General features: G+C 49.3%; 1 protein-coding gene across 5 annotated transcripts in view; it reads left to right on the plus strand.

Moving 5' to 3' along the window:
- Positions 1-14,044, plus strand: part of LOC138261567 (uncharacterized) — a 223,772-nt gene that overhangs the window by 132,825 nt on the left and 76,903 nt on the right. For all 5 annotated transcript variants that reach the window (XM_069210642.1, XM_069210640.1, XM_069210641.1 and 2 more), the window contains exon 4: positions 572-731. In XM_069210642.1, the coding sequence (XP_069066743.1) occupies positions 572-731 (160 nt within the window). The remainder of the gene's footprint in view (positions 1-571; positions 732-14,044) is intronic.

Consider the following 14,044-nt stretch of genomic DNA (forward strand, 5'->3'; position numbering starts at 1 on the left):
ATGAGTCATTTACTCGTCTGAATGAGTTATTCTGTTGTCTCAGTCACTACTTCAATGCCCACGGTCGAAATGTAGGTTCTACCAAGCATAAGGAGGCAAGTAGGGAGGGGGGGGGGTATTAATATTAAGGAATTAATGATTAAGAAACATTGTGTGCAATGGGGATATGCCAAGATGGAACCTGGGTATGTGCATACCACATGGATTTTGCTATTGTTTACTTTGCATGAGCGCCCCCAGGGCTCTTTTGTGGTAGTTGTGAACCATGCAAGCTAACACTTTTTGGGGCTGGTTATTGATACAGAAGTCGTTCGCTACAGTGTTGGTGACCAAACAAATAATTTCTCTGGTTTAATACATTTCAAAGGAAATGTCATGTTGATGCTGCCCAGGATAGCTAGCACATTCTCCCAACCTCAAAATGAATATGGCAACCTTTCAGTGGTTGCAAAAGGTATAGGTTGTTTTGAAGAAGGTTGAACCCAGACCTGTTAATGAGTGACTACTTCTTTTGTGGAGCTCTCTGTCTGATGTATGTCACACTGTGCTTGATCTGCTCTTTTATCTACAGCGGGGAAAGTTTCGTCCACGCCTGCAACAAATGGTGACCTCTAATCCCAGGGAAACCGTGGAGACATGCACCAAGAAGGCCTTTCAGCTTCTTCCTGATGTGGGAGCAGCCATCACTGAACTCAGCCAGCTGAAAGCCATAGGGCCAGCAACAGCATCAGGTAATCGTCCATTAGGAGAAAAGGGCAAGGTCAAACTCAGTGAGTTGAGGGTTCTGTAAGAGAGCGATGGGGAATCAATGTGATGCATTAAATAGAGACTGTTACTATGCCTAAGAGTAGAAAAGGGAGAGAAACGATTTGGAGACCCAAGAAACTATATAGGGCAATGTATAACTTTGAAATGGGTGTAAAAGTCGGGGACAAATGAGCGAATGGCTTCAATTGGGTATAAATAAAGAATCTTCTTATATGAGATAAAATTAGGTAGCAACCTTAGGTCAGTGCAGCACCTAGAAGTACACTGCCTGTATTAGACCCAAATAGGGAACTGTCTAAATCATACAAACTGTATACTTCCTCAATAAGTCAAAATAGTTTTCCACCCCCATTGAGTAATAATAGATTACTTAAGTCCGAGGCACGTGTGTATACATATATAAATATTCAGTGCAACAAGTTAAAAACGGAGTTATAGTTCTGGCTTAAACGTGAAAAACTACTGACATTCTCTTGTTGTGGTATGCATCACAGTAAAGTATGTCATAACTAAACATTTCTCACCATGTTCAACTCCTGCTTGTCTACATTTTTCAGTGACCTAGGCAAATGAGGGTTTTATGAATGGCTGGCAGCAGTAGTTATGGTGCGTGTTGTGTGCGTTACCTAAAATTGCTGACGTATCTAGTCCCTTTGCACGTTTGAAGCAGAACCACAACTCTGTTTTTAAATGTTGTTTTATTGAATGTAAAAGTTTTTTTGTAATACACTGTGGGCCTGATGTACAAGCCATTTGGTGGTCGTAAAGCCTGAAGTTTGCAAAATCGCAGGATTTGTGACCTCAAATGGTGTTTTTGTTATGTACTAAATCCATTTTCTGATTCAGTAACATTAGCGATTCACTGTGGGTTTCTATTTGGAAGGGGCTTGTTTTAGGGTGTTCCTTCCAAATAGCAGTTTGTTAAGATATCTATCAATGTTTTGCGACTGAAATCTGGTCGCAAAACCATGGAAATTCGACGGATTCCTCAACAAAGGACCCATTGGCAGTAAGAAAGAGTCCCCTAAATCAGGAATATTAATGAGGTAGGTATTATTGCTACCTAACCACATTTCAGAAATTTGTGACCTCACCTATTAATACATAATTTGGTTTACTAAATTTGTTTCCATTCTCAAAACGTTGGTACACAATTTATGACTGACTTTAGCAGATCGAATTTTCGTACATCAGGCTCTGTATTCCCAAACCCCATCCATAGCTTGGGCTGGTTGAAGGGCCAACCTGCTGTGAGTGCCCAATCCATGCTGTGCACAACATCTGTGCATGGCCTTTCGCTTTCTGTAATTTTTTTTCTACCTGTCCCTACCTCTGTACGCCTCTGCCTCACATCCCTTGACACTTTATGAAAGCTGATAATCCATATATGGCGGAGGATTTCACTGCTTAAAATGCCAGCTCTCCCAAATGCATTTTGAGTCACCAGTCATGCAGTTTTCCATGTTTTTTCAATCTTCCAATTTGGTCCACTCAAGCCACCACTGCTTGAGGGTCAGGCACTTGTTATAGTGCCTCCCCGACCCATTGATTTTTTTTCACAGTGGGAAGTTGCGATTGATAATCAATTCATGACATTCTAGACAGTGAAAAACAACTAAAGAGACCTTCACTAGTTACTCACATTTGTGGTTGCAATGTCTGAGTGAGGCCCAAAACGGTTGCTGGGTGCATAAATAGATGCACGGTCTCTATTTGGTACTAGAGGGTGCACCAGTAGATCTAACAGTGTACACTGCCTAAATTGGTTACACCACTACAGTCAGATACAGAGTTGTATGCTGGCTATCGGACTAAAGTAGATATAACAACTAACTAGAGAAATATGTGGAATTCCAAATCATTGTCCGTTACTGTGCGCTTGGTTTCAGGTCTTTGGATGAAATTAGAATGTACAGGCAGGCTTGAGAGACACCCTCCTCTCGAGCCTTGATAATTCCTGATTCTTCTTGAGGTTTTAGTTGGCTATGATGCTGAAGGTCCTCCTGTAACTAGTCGGAGCAAGGTCTTTACTTAGTGAATAGTATTTGTTTTTTAACTTTACATCTTATTTTGTCTGTTTGAGAAAAGAACAAAGTTGCAAGTACTTGTCAGTTAAATTTCTAGCTTTAGAACAGAGAGTGAATGTTGTGGGCTAGCAATGTCAGTATCCTGTAACTATTTTAAGTACTGAGCCAGCATCAACCTCGTCTTCAGGCTATTCTCTTTGGGTATCTTTTGCCTATTTGTATGTCTTATAGCTACCGAGCTCCTTTGAAAGTACAAGAGAGGCCTTCCCTGAAATTGAAAACGCAACAACATTTATTTTAGGACTGTGTTTATTAGGTTTCCAGAGATTACACATCTACCTACCTACATCTCTAGGCAATAATAACATTATTGCAAATAAATATCTGATAGAGACTTCTAGTTGCAGACGCCTTACCTTAGAATTGGTGTCAGACTGGATCTGGAGATTCTTCTTCGAGCAGTACCCCTGCGCACCATCAGGTGGGGTCAGTCTACTCCGATGGCGTTGGTATCATAGTTGCCGTGATGAAGTCGCAGTCATATATAGGCACCACCCTGGCTCACTGACATCAGTTTTTTCCTTTCCGTGCCAGCCTACATGCAGTTCCAGAGAAGAGCTACCCCTATTCATTTTTTGACTAACTGCAACACTTTTGTTGATATATTTTTGATGAGTTTTGGCTGCGTCAAGGGATGTCCCAAAAGACCCGGATTCAAGCCCTGCGACTCCTGTCACTGAATTATGTCGATGATGGATCTGCACCTCGTCTGCCTCTGGTGTCTGGAGCGCGACCACGACCTGAAGTTGTGCTCTGAGTGTCGAGCCATAAACCTGAAAGCTTTGAGGAGCAGTCCCCGAAGCTTATGGTGGCCCAGCACTCGACTCTGCGTCGCTCCCGCTCTCGTTTGAGAGGAAAGTCAGGAGACTGGTCGATGAGTCATCACCACTCCTCCTTGTCCAAGTCATCTGGATGGTTGGGTCACAAGAGGAAGTCATTGAAGAAGGCCAAACATTCTTCGACTTCGCCCTGTAGCTCGGACGAAGCAACGCGGGAAGAGCATCAAAGCTCTAGGCCTTGGTCTGGGTCGGCTCCACCCCTCCCCGACTTTCCAGGAGCCGGTGCCACCCCTGCCCAACTCAAAGAATTTTATGAAGCCATGCGCCTCATCTTTGGGCAGACCGACCAACCATCGGTGCCTTCGGGCACAGGGGAGTCGGTGAGGGACCCATCGGGTTCCAAGTCGCCAGCTTTGGCCCGACTCCAGAGAGCACCTCCAGATTTGGTCCTGGATCCTTCCCGGCGCCGGTCTTGCCTTCCTCAGTGTCGGGACCGGCGTCAACACTCCCGACGTTGGTTGGGCCCACAAGCAAAGTCGATCCTATACTGATCCCTGATGACCTGGATCCGCAGCGGCATCGCTCAAGGCCATTTCTGTTTTCCATGGGCTCTCCTGGTCCCAGGGTGGATCCTGACCCCTGTTACTATGGATATGGGGATAGTGTAGAGGGATCGCCGGGCCCTTTAGAATACCAGCTTGACCCTGACGTGGACTGGGTTTAGGATTTGGGTGACGCCAGCAGGTTGGACACCTCCCCTGATGCTGGCATGCTTTCTCCCCCTACTGTGGCTGTGGAGGAGGGAGCGTCATACTCTGTGGTGGTGAGAAGGGCTGCCGCGGTTTTGGACCTCAAGCTTCCTTCTGTGGAGGTCAGGACTAACCCCCTGAATGAGGTGCTTCAGCCTGGAACCTCTCCTTCCCTTCAATGAAGCCCTCACGGATGTCCTTCTGGGTACCTGGCCCAAACCCAGCGCAGGGGCTCCTGTGAATAGGATGGTTGCCCGCCGCCATCGGCCTGCACTGACCGACCTAAAATTTCTGACTCTACGCCTGAGATCCTTGTCATCCAGGCTTAGTCATCCTCTGGTGCATTACCTACCTCTCCCCTGGACAGGGATTCAAAAAGACTGGATAACTTGGAGAAGAAAATGTTTTCTTCCACCTGTCTAGCACTACGGTCCATGAACACTGCATGCATTTTGGGGCGATACTCCCATACTCCCTGGGATTTGGTCGCCCATGTGCTGCCTCAAGTTCCAGAGGAGGCCTGGACCGTTTTCTCCTAAGCCGTTACGGATGAGAGAGAAGCAGCAAAGTTCATGATTCGTTGTGGACTGGATACTTCGACTCACTGGGCAGATCGGTTGCATCAACAGTGGTCTTGAGGTGCCACGCCTGGTTGAGGACATCTGGCTTTTCAGGGGCACCGACCACGTTCCTTTCCACCCGGCCCCGACCTGCGCATGCTATACAGCCTCTGCATGGACGTAGGGAGCCAGGGGTCCACCCAGTCCTCTCCTCTGCCTCCAAGCCTGCCTAGTCCTTTGGAACATCCAGGACCAGTTGGCTGCAGGATCCACCATCACCTGCCCCATTGGGAATCCATTACCACGGACAGGTGGGTGTTGCAAATTGTCCGAAAGGGCTTCTCCCTCCCCTTCGGAAATTCTCCGCCTGCCATGCCACCATCATACAATCATCTACCGGAGGATCACTTGGCACATCTCCACAAGGAGGTCAAGGCTCTCTTTGCCAAGGGAGCCATAGAGAGGGTCCCTACGCCACAAGTAGGTTGTGGTTGTTATTCCTGCTACTTTCTGGTGCCCAAAAAGGACAAGGGCCTTCGCCCTATCCTAGATTTCCGGTCCCTCAATCACTTCCTCAAGAAGGAGAAGTTCAAAATGCTAACCCTAGCTCAGGTCCTTTTTGCCCTGGACCCTCAAGATTGAATGGTAGCGTTGGACATGCAGGAACGCCTATTTTCACATTCTCGTCCTGCTGGGCCGCAGCCGTTGCGTGCAATTAGTGGCACCTTCAGTTGACCGTGCTCCCGTTTGGCCTTACCCCCCCCTCAGGTGTTAACGAAAGTGATGGTAGTGGTTGCAGCTCATCTGCGCAGGTTAGGGGTTTCAGTCATCCCCCACCTTGACTACTGGCTGTTTAAGACGGACATGCGCCAGAAAGTGGTCTCTCGCCCCCAGACTACAGTGAACCTCCTGCATTCGCTGGCTTTTAATATAAACGTGCCGAAGTCACACCTGACCCCCTCTCAGATGCTCCCTTTCAGGGAACTTTTCTGGACACAGTGCAGTTTCGAGCTTATCCTCCAGAAAAGCAAGTCCAGGATATTCGGGTTATGATCCTGATGTTTCAGTCTCTATCCTGGATTTCAGTGAGAATGACTCTGAGGCAGCTGGGCCTTATGGCCTCCTGCATCCTGCTGGTCCAACATGCCAGATGGGATATGCAGGCTTTGCAGTGGGACCTGAAGTTCCTGTGGATGCAGCATCAGGAGGATCTCTCCGACATGGTTCAGATCTTGGAAGGAACTGAAGTGGTGGTTGTCAAATCAAGATTGGGTCAACAGCAGATCTCACTTCCTTCCCCAACCAGATCTCACAGTAGTGACAGATGCGTCACTCCTGGGATGGGGAGGCCCCATGGGAGAGGCGAAGATCAGAGGTCTCTGGTCTCCCGCGGAATCCGGGCTCCACATCAACCTTTTGGAGCTCCAGGCGATCCGACTTGCTTTGAAAGCATTCCTTCCCTCTCTCATAGGGAAAGTGGTGCAGGTGTTCACCGACAACACCACGGCCGTGTGGTAGTGCAACTAGCAGGGCAGAGTGGGGTCGTGGACCCTTTGTCAAGAGGCTCTTCGCCTCTGGGCATGGCTGGAATGCCAGGGCATTTCACTGGTGGTTCAATATCTGGCAGGCTCTCTGAAAGTCAGAACAGACAAACTCAGCCGTCGATGCATAGTCGATCACGAATGGCGTCTCCATCTGGAGGTGGCGCAAGGTCTCTTTAAGCAGTGGAGAGCACCTTGGTTAGATCTGTTTGCCTCCACAGAGAACACGCAATGTCAGCTGTTTTGCTCGTTGGAGTTTCCAAGGCGGCACTCGCTCGGCGATGCTTTTCGTCACGAGTGGAGCTCAGGCCTCCTGTACACCTTCCCGCCAATACCACTTCTGCCCAGAGTTCTGAAGAAGATCAGGCACGACCGAGCCCAAGTAATCATGGTGGCTCCGGACTGGGCACGAAGAGTCTGGTATCTGGAGCTATAGAGCATGGCCATTGATCCTCTGTTCAGACTGCCCCTTCGGGAGGACCTTCTATTGCAGCTTCAGGGGACTGTCATGCACCCAAACCTGTCCAGTCTCTGCCTCCTTGTGTGGAGATTGAGGGGTAACACTTGACAGCTTTCGACCTTCCACCCGAAGTCTGTGATGCTATCTTGCCAGCTGGGCGTCCCTTCACCAAAAAGGTATACACCTGTCGTAGGAAGATATTTGTGGCATGGTGTATCAACAAGTTTGTTGATCCACTCTCTGCACCTCTCTCAGAGGTTCTCCTCTTTAGCCTCTCCTGCCCATAAGGGCTCTGCTCTGGGCACCTTCAAGGACTATTTGTCTGCCATCTCTGTCTGTTTAAGGCTACCAGACCAATCTCCTCTGTTCAAAACTCCCATTGTTGGAAGTTTTCTCAAAGGACTCGCACACATGTTCTTAATGCTCCACTGGGATTTGAACTTGGTCCCCACATGTATGCTCCTTTCGAGCTGCTCCACAACTGTCTTCTACGGCTCTTGACCCTTAAAACTGCCTTCTTGATTACCATCACCTCTGCACGCAGAGTGAGTGAGCTGCAGGCTCTCTCCTCCAAGCCACCCTTCCTAGGAGTGCATCCTGACAAGATGGCACTGCGTACCAGGGCTTCCTTCCTTCCCAAAGTGGTGACACCTTTTCACATAGGCCAATCAATCACCTTGCCTACATTTTAAGCACCACCACATCCCTCTCATGAGGAGGAGAGACTCCACCGCCTGGATCCAAAAAGAACGTTGGCATTCTACCTCAATCGTACCAAAGATTTCCGGGTGGACAACCAACTCTTTGTGGGTTATGTGGGTATGAAGAAAGGAAGCCTGGTGCAGAAGAGGACCCTCTCTCCAGGAGTAGTCATGTGCATCAAAATGTGCTTCACTTTGGCAAAAAAGCAACCCCACAAGGGTTTGCATGCTCGTTCTACCATAGCAACTGCTGCTACCACAGCGTTAGCATGCAGAGTTCCAGTCCTGGATATCTGCCAGGCGGCAATGCCTGGACAGTCCGGTCTGTAGAGATGGCTACTTTGGCCATTCGGTTCTGCAGGACTTTTTGGTGTGACCTTAGTTCGCAGCCTACCTCCAGGGATGGTATTACTTGGGTATCTATTGATGACCAAGTTTCTTACCTTCGGTAATGATATTTCTGGTAGAGACATATTCTAGTTGCAGATTCCTTGCTGACCCGCCCTGCAAACTGATTTCTAGGGAAAGGAACTCCCTTTAAGGGCCCTAGTTTTTACACACCATTCTCAGTGTTCTTCATGGCTCTGCGCTACTGGCGTGGAAAGTCGTGAAAAGAAACTGAAACTGACTTCAGCGCACTGGGGTGGCGTCTGTATACGACTGCAACGTCTTGACGGCGCCCACGACGCCAACAATGCCTGTGGAGTCGACCAACGCCACCTGACGGCCCACAGGGGTACTGCTTGAAGAAAAATCTCTGGATCCAGTCTGACACCTGAGAGAAATTCTAAGGTAAGGAATCTGCAACTAGAATGTCTCTACCCGATATATCGTTACCGAAGGTAAGTGACTTGTACAACAAGTGCAATCAGTCGACATAACCAAGAAATAGCCATTTTGGGGGTCATTAAAAGAAGCCCCAACCGCCCCTCCATTCGACTTCAAGATACTTTTCATTATGGTCACGCTAATACTATGTATTCATACTTTATGCTTCCCCTTGTATTAGTGACTATACATTATAAAATATGGACTGAGTTCTAATATTGACTCATTTGACAGGCTAATATGTAAAACTCTTAAATATCTGGGACAAGTTATCTTTTTTAAATTCTGTCAAAAACACAGAAAAACAGCCCTTCCACATTTGTTTAAAGCAGTCATTCTTAGCCATTAATCCTAGCAATGTTTTTTCCATAGCGAGCATTTCCCACACTCAGTATATCTACATTCTGTGTTTGTATTTCGCCTCTACCCAAAAAGCCCAATGCCGTCTTTTTAGCTGTACAAAGTAATATTTAGGTCTATCGCCCTCTTTTCAATCTCATGCGATATGAAAGGCGGTGTGCCAGTCCGAGGATAATATATACCATGATCATTTTCACCCTGCACATTTGATCAGTTTCATCAAGGATCTTCCAGTATCTCATAAGTTTGGGACATTTCCAGAGCAAATGAAGGAGGGACTCAGGGTTACTACAGTTGCTCCAGCAGAGATCACCCTTGCTAGTCTTCCATTATGTATTCTGCTAGGGCCAAAATACAAATGTGTTGCAATTTTTGTGAGTATCCCTGTCATTGCAGTGTTAGCCATGTTAGGCCCTGGTCTTGCTAATCCCTCCTCTCATTCTTTAGATAATTAGAGACTTGTCCCACCTTAGCCTCCTATCTTGTCTGCCCCACTGTTCATGCTTAGTTATTATCTGTGTTAAGTGCCTTGTAAATGTCTGATATCAAATGCTTGTCATTATATTTAAGAAAGATCCACGGGTCAAAAGTGGTCGTATGTGTAGAAACCAATTTCTGATGGATACAACTACCTGTGGATTCCTCACCTAATGAATACCCCCATGGCGCCAGCATTCGACGGAAATCTTCTTACTAGTCTCTGCATGTCGACGAGGACGTCACTCTAGCCCACGCGACGCCGTCTGACGTCATACAGGCAATAAGAGGTCCTCGACGACGTGCGGACGTCAGTTCCCTTTTTTCCGTGCATTCGAAACGGTTATCTTCGAGGGAGCAACTGTTACTTTTGTGGTTACAGTGTATTTTTGCTGCGTAGTCTTTCGCTGTGGTAATAATGTCGCAGAGAAAGTCTGGATTCAAGCCTTGTCGTGAGTGTGGAGGCAAGATGTCGGTGACGGATCCTCATTCCGATTGCCTTTGGTGTTTGAGCTCCGACCACGACGTCTCGACTTGTGATTCATGCCAGCACATGAATCCGAAGGCCCTCAAAGAACGTGAGGCGAAGCTGTTTATGGCAAAATCGAAGGAGAAGCATCACAAGAAGTCTTCTTCTCCAAGACATCGGCGTCATCGAGACTCCCGGTGCCGTAGAGAATCTCGGCGTCATTCGAAGGAGACTCGTTCCAGGTCGTCGGATCGGCGCCGAAGGACATGGGAGATCAGTCCCACGGTTACGCCGCATCCTTCAACGCCGTTGCCCTCTCCGGCGTCTCCAACTTCACCTGGACAGGCGTCGGTGATTGAGGTATTGGAGCCTCAGGTGTTTTCTCCGGCGCAGACGTCGAGGCCGGCGTCGGGGTCGCCTCCGAGACAGGCACCTCAGTATCCGGCTTTTCCCACCCCTGGAGCCGATAGTTCCGCATTCTTGAATGCGATGTATGCCATCTTCCAACAGATGGCTCCAGGGGGTGCTCCGGCTGGGCCTTTGGCCTTTTCTTTGGGTGATCCTGCGCCTCTTCGGCCGGCACCCTTTATGCCCTTTCTCCCTTTTGGGAACGTGGGCTCGGCGCCAGTGTCGGCGCCGGTGGCCGCTCCGGTGGCGTCAGAAGGATTGGCCCCGGGGATTTCCATCCCGTCGACGTCGGGATTTCGGCCTGTGACTCCGGTGGGTCCATCTGCTTCAGCTGCTCTTTCGTCGGCGCCGAAGTTACCTGTGGCGCCGGACGCGGCGTCGGTGGCTTCTGAAGATCGGCGCCGATCTTCGACTTCGGCGGAGGCATTGTCGACTCCGCGTATTGAACAACGACTTCATTCGAGGAGACGTGCTCTCCGTGTATTAGAGGAGCAGGAGTACCAACGAGCCCTGGAGGAAGGAGAGCTAGAGGATTCGGGTGATGGGCTGCATGGTCTGGAGTCGGCCAGTGGGCTGGACACTTCCCCTGAGTGGGATCTTTCGTCCCCGGGAGAATATACTGAGGAGGCTGCTTCCTTTCATGCAGCGGTACGGAAGGCAGCTAGTTTTTTGGACCTGCCTTTGCCGGTGGTGGAGGCTAAACAAAACCTTTTAGCAGAGGTGTTACATCCGGCCTCAGCTGCGGCGGAGCCTCTTTTGCCATTTAATGACGCTCTGCTGGATCCGGTGTTAGAGGTGTGGAAGAGGCCGGCATCTTCCCCAGCAGTTCACAGAGCCGTGGCCAGGAGGTATCGGGCGGCTCCGACTGACCCTGGTTTTCTATCTAGGCACCCTACGCCGGAGAGCTTGGTGGTGCAGGCCTCCTGTTCATCCAAGTCAGCGCCTGGTTCTTTCCCGACGGTGCCTGGGGACAGAGATTCTAAGAAACTAGAGGCGCAGTCCAAGAAGATTTTTTCGTCCTGCAGTCTGGCGTTAAAAGCCACTAATGCAACCTGTATCCTGGGGAGGTATATTCATGCTCTGATGGATGACATTTCCTCATCGTTTACAGAGCTTCCCCAGGGTCTTTTGGATCTTGCTTCAAATGCCCAGGCTGCTGCGACCCAGATTATCCAGACGGGACTGGATACCACCGACTCGGTAGCCAGAGCAATGGGCACAACTGTGGTGGCAAGGAGACAGGCCTGGCTCCGTAACTCGGGCTTTTCTGCGGATGTACAGTCCACATTGTTGGATCTCCCGTTTGATGGGGACAAACTGTTTGGGGCCAAGGCTGATTCGGCCTTAGAACGTTTTAAGGAAAGCAGGGCCACGGCTAAGTCGTTAGGGCTCCAAGCTCCTTCTGCCACGGCCTCTTCCAGATTTTTCAGGAGGTTTCGTGGATTTGGGCGTGGCTCTTCCTCCTCTTCCTTTCGGGGAAGATATCAGCAACCTGCCTCTTCCCATCCCTATAGATCTTTTAGGGGGGGAGGTAGGGTCCGCACCAGAGGAGCCTCTCAGCAGCACTCTGCCTCTTCCTCATCCTCTGGCGGGGTGCAGCAGGGGAAGCAGCCTTAGGCTTCCACCATTTCCCACTCACTCCTCTCCTGTAGGGGGAAGATTACAGCATTTTCTCAATCCCGATACTCAAGTCACACAGGAAGTATCTCCGGTTTATGGTGGGATCGCAGCACTATCAGTTTGCGGTCCTTCCGTTTGGTCTTACTTCAGCACCTCGAGTCTTCACGAAGGTGATGTCGGTGGTTGCGGCAGAACTCAGAAGGAAGGGGATAGCAGTATTCCCTTACTTGGACGACTGGTTGATCAAAGCCAAGTCCCCGGAGCTTGTGTCGCATCATCTGCAGTCAACAACCCAGTTGTTGTTCGACCTGGGTTTTTCGGTGAACGAGCCCAAATCTCACCTAGAGCCCTCTCAGCGCCTCCTGTTCATAGGGGCAGTACTGGATACAACATTGGGTCGGGCCTTTCCTCCGCCTCAGCGGATTCAAGATATTCAGGATTTGGTTCCAATGTTTCGAAATGGAGCGGTAGTTCCAGTCCTCAAGGTCCTTCGTCTGCTCGGTCTGTTTGCCTCCTGCATTCTGTTGGTCATGCATGCTCGCTGGCACATGAGGGCTCTTCAGTGGTGCCTCCGAAGGCAGTGGTCTCAACACAAAGGGGATCTAGAGGGTACTGTCAAGATCTCCAGAGATGCTGCTGTGGATTTGAAGTGGTGGATTGCAAGCAACAATCTTTCACAAGGAAAGCCGTTCCAGCAGTCACCACCAGTGGCCACAGTCATAACGGATGCTTCCACTCTAGGGTGGGGAGCTCATCTGGGGGATCTGGAGATCAAAGGTCTTTGGTCTCCAGAGGAACAGATGTTTCACATCAATCTGTTAGAGTTACGGGCTGTACGTCTGGCTCTCAAGGCCTTCCTCCCTTCCCTTCGTGGTCAGTCGGTACAGGTCCTAACGGACAATACTACCACGATGTGGTACATAAACAAGCAGGGAGGAGTGGGGTCGTACCTTCTCTGCAGAGAAGCTCTTCGACTATGGTCCTGGGCAAAGGACCATCAGATTTGCTTGATAGCAAACCATCTGGCCGGAGTCTTGAACGTGCGTGCGGACAGTCTCAGTCGCCATTTCTCGGCAGACCACGAGTGGCGTCTCCATCCAGATCAAGTCCGTTTAATCTTCCAGAGGTGGGGGTTTCCTCGGGTAGATCTGTTTGCCACTCGAGAGAACGCGCATTGTCCGTTATTCTGCAGCCTCCAGTATCCGATGCAGGGAGCGTTGGGGGACGCGTTTCAAATAACCTGGTGCGGCCAGTTGCTTTACGCGTTTCCTCCCATACCCTTGATTCCTCGAGTGTTGAGGAAGATTCGCCAGGACCGGGCTCTAGTCATCCTAATAGCTCCGGATTGGCCAAGGAGGGTATGGTACTCCGACCTTCTCCAACTCTCAATGTGCCCTCCGCTCCGTCTCCCTTTCAGGGCAGACCTCCTCTCGCAGTCGCAGGGGCAGGTTCTACACCCCAACCTCCAGAGTCTGCACCTACATGCCTGGAGATTGAACGGGGCAACCTGAGTTCCTTCTCTCTCCCACCAGAGGTAGTGGATGTTATATTAGCGGCCAGGCGACACTCCACTAAATCTATCTACGCTAATAGATGGTCTAAATTTGTTGCGTGGTGTGGAGAGAGGCAGATTGATCCTTTGCATGCTCATCTATCGGACGTTTTGTCTTTTGCTCTGTCTCTAGCGCAGAAAGGTTGTAAAGTGGCTACCATTAAGGGTTATTTGTCAGCCTTGTCAGCCTTCATTTGTCTTCCAGACCAACCATCTTTATTTAAATCCCCTATTGTTATCAGATTCTTGAAAGGTCTTCTAAATAAATATCCTCCAAAGCCATTCATTATGCCGCAATGGGATTTGTCCTTGGTCCTGACTTTCCTTATGGGGTCCCCTTTTGAACCTATGCATTCTTGCCCCTTAAGGTATTTGGTTTTAAAAACAGTCTTCCTGATAGCTATAACATCAGCAAGGAGAGTGAGTGAGTTGCAGGCCTTATCAGTAAAGCCCCCTTATACAACTTTTTATGGGGATAAGGTGGTGTTGAGGACCAAGGCTGCTTTCCTCCCGAAGGTTGTTTCACCCTTCCATTTGGCTCAGGCAATTACTTTGTCTACGTTCTATCCTCCGCCTCATCCTTCCAAAGAGGAAGAAAGACTGCACCGTCTGGACCCAAAGAGAGCGTTGAGCTTCTTTATTGATAGAACAAAGGATTTCAGGCTGGAGGATCAGCTGTTTATTG

Source organism: Pleurodeles waltl, chromosome 10 (genome assembly GCF_031143425.1).
Source record: "Pleurodeles waltl isolate 20211129_DDA chromosome 10, aPleWal1.hap1.20221129, whole genome shotgun sequence".
Lineage (NCBI taxonomy): Eukaryota > Metazoa > Chordata > Amphibia > Caudata > Salamandridae > Pleurodeles > Pleurodeles waltl.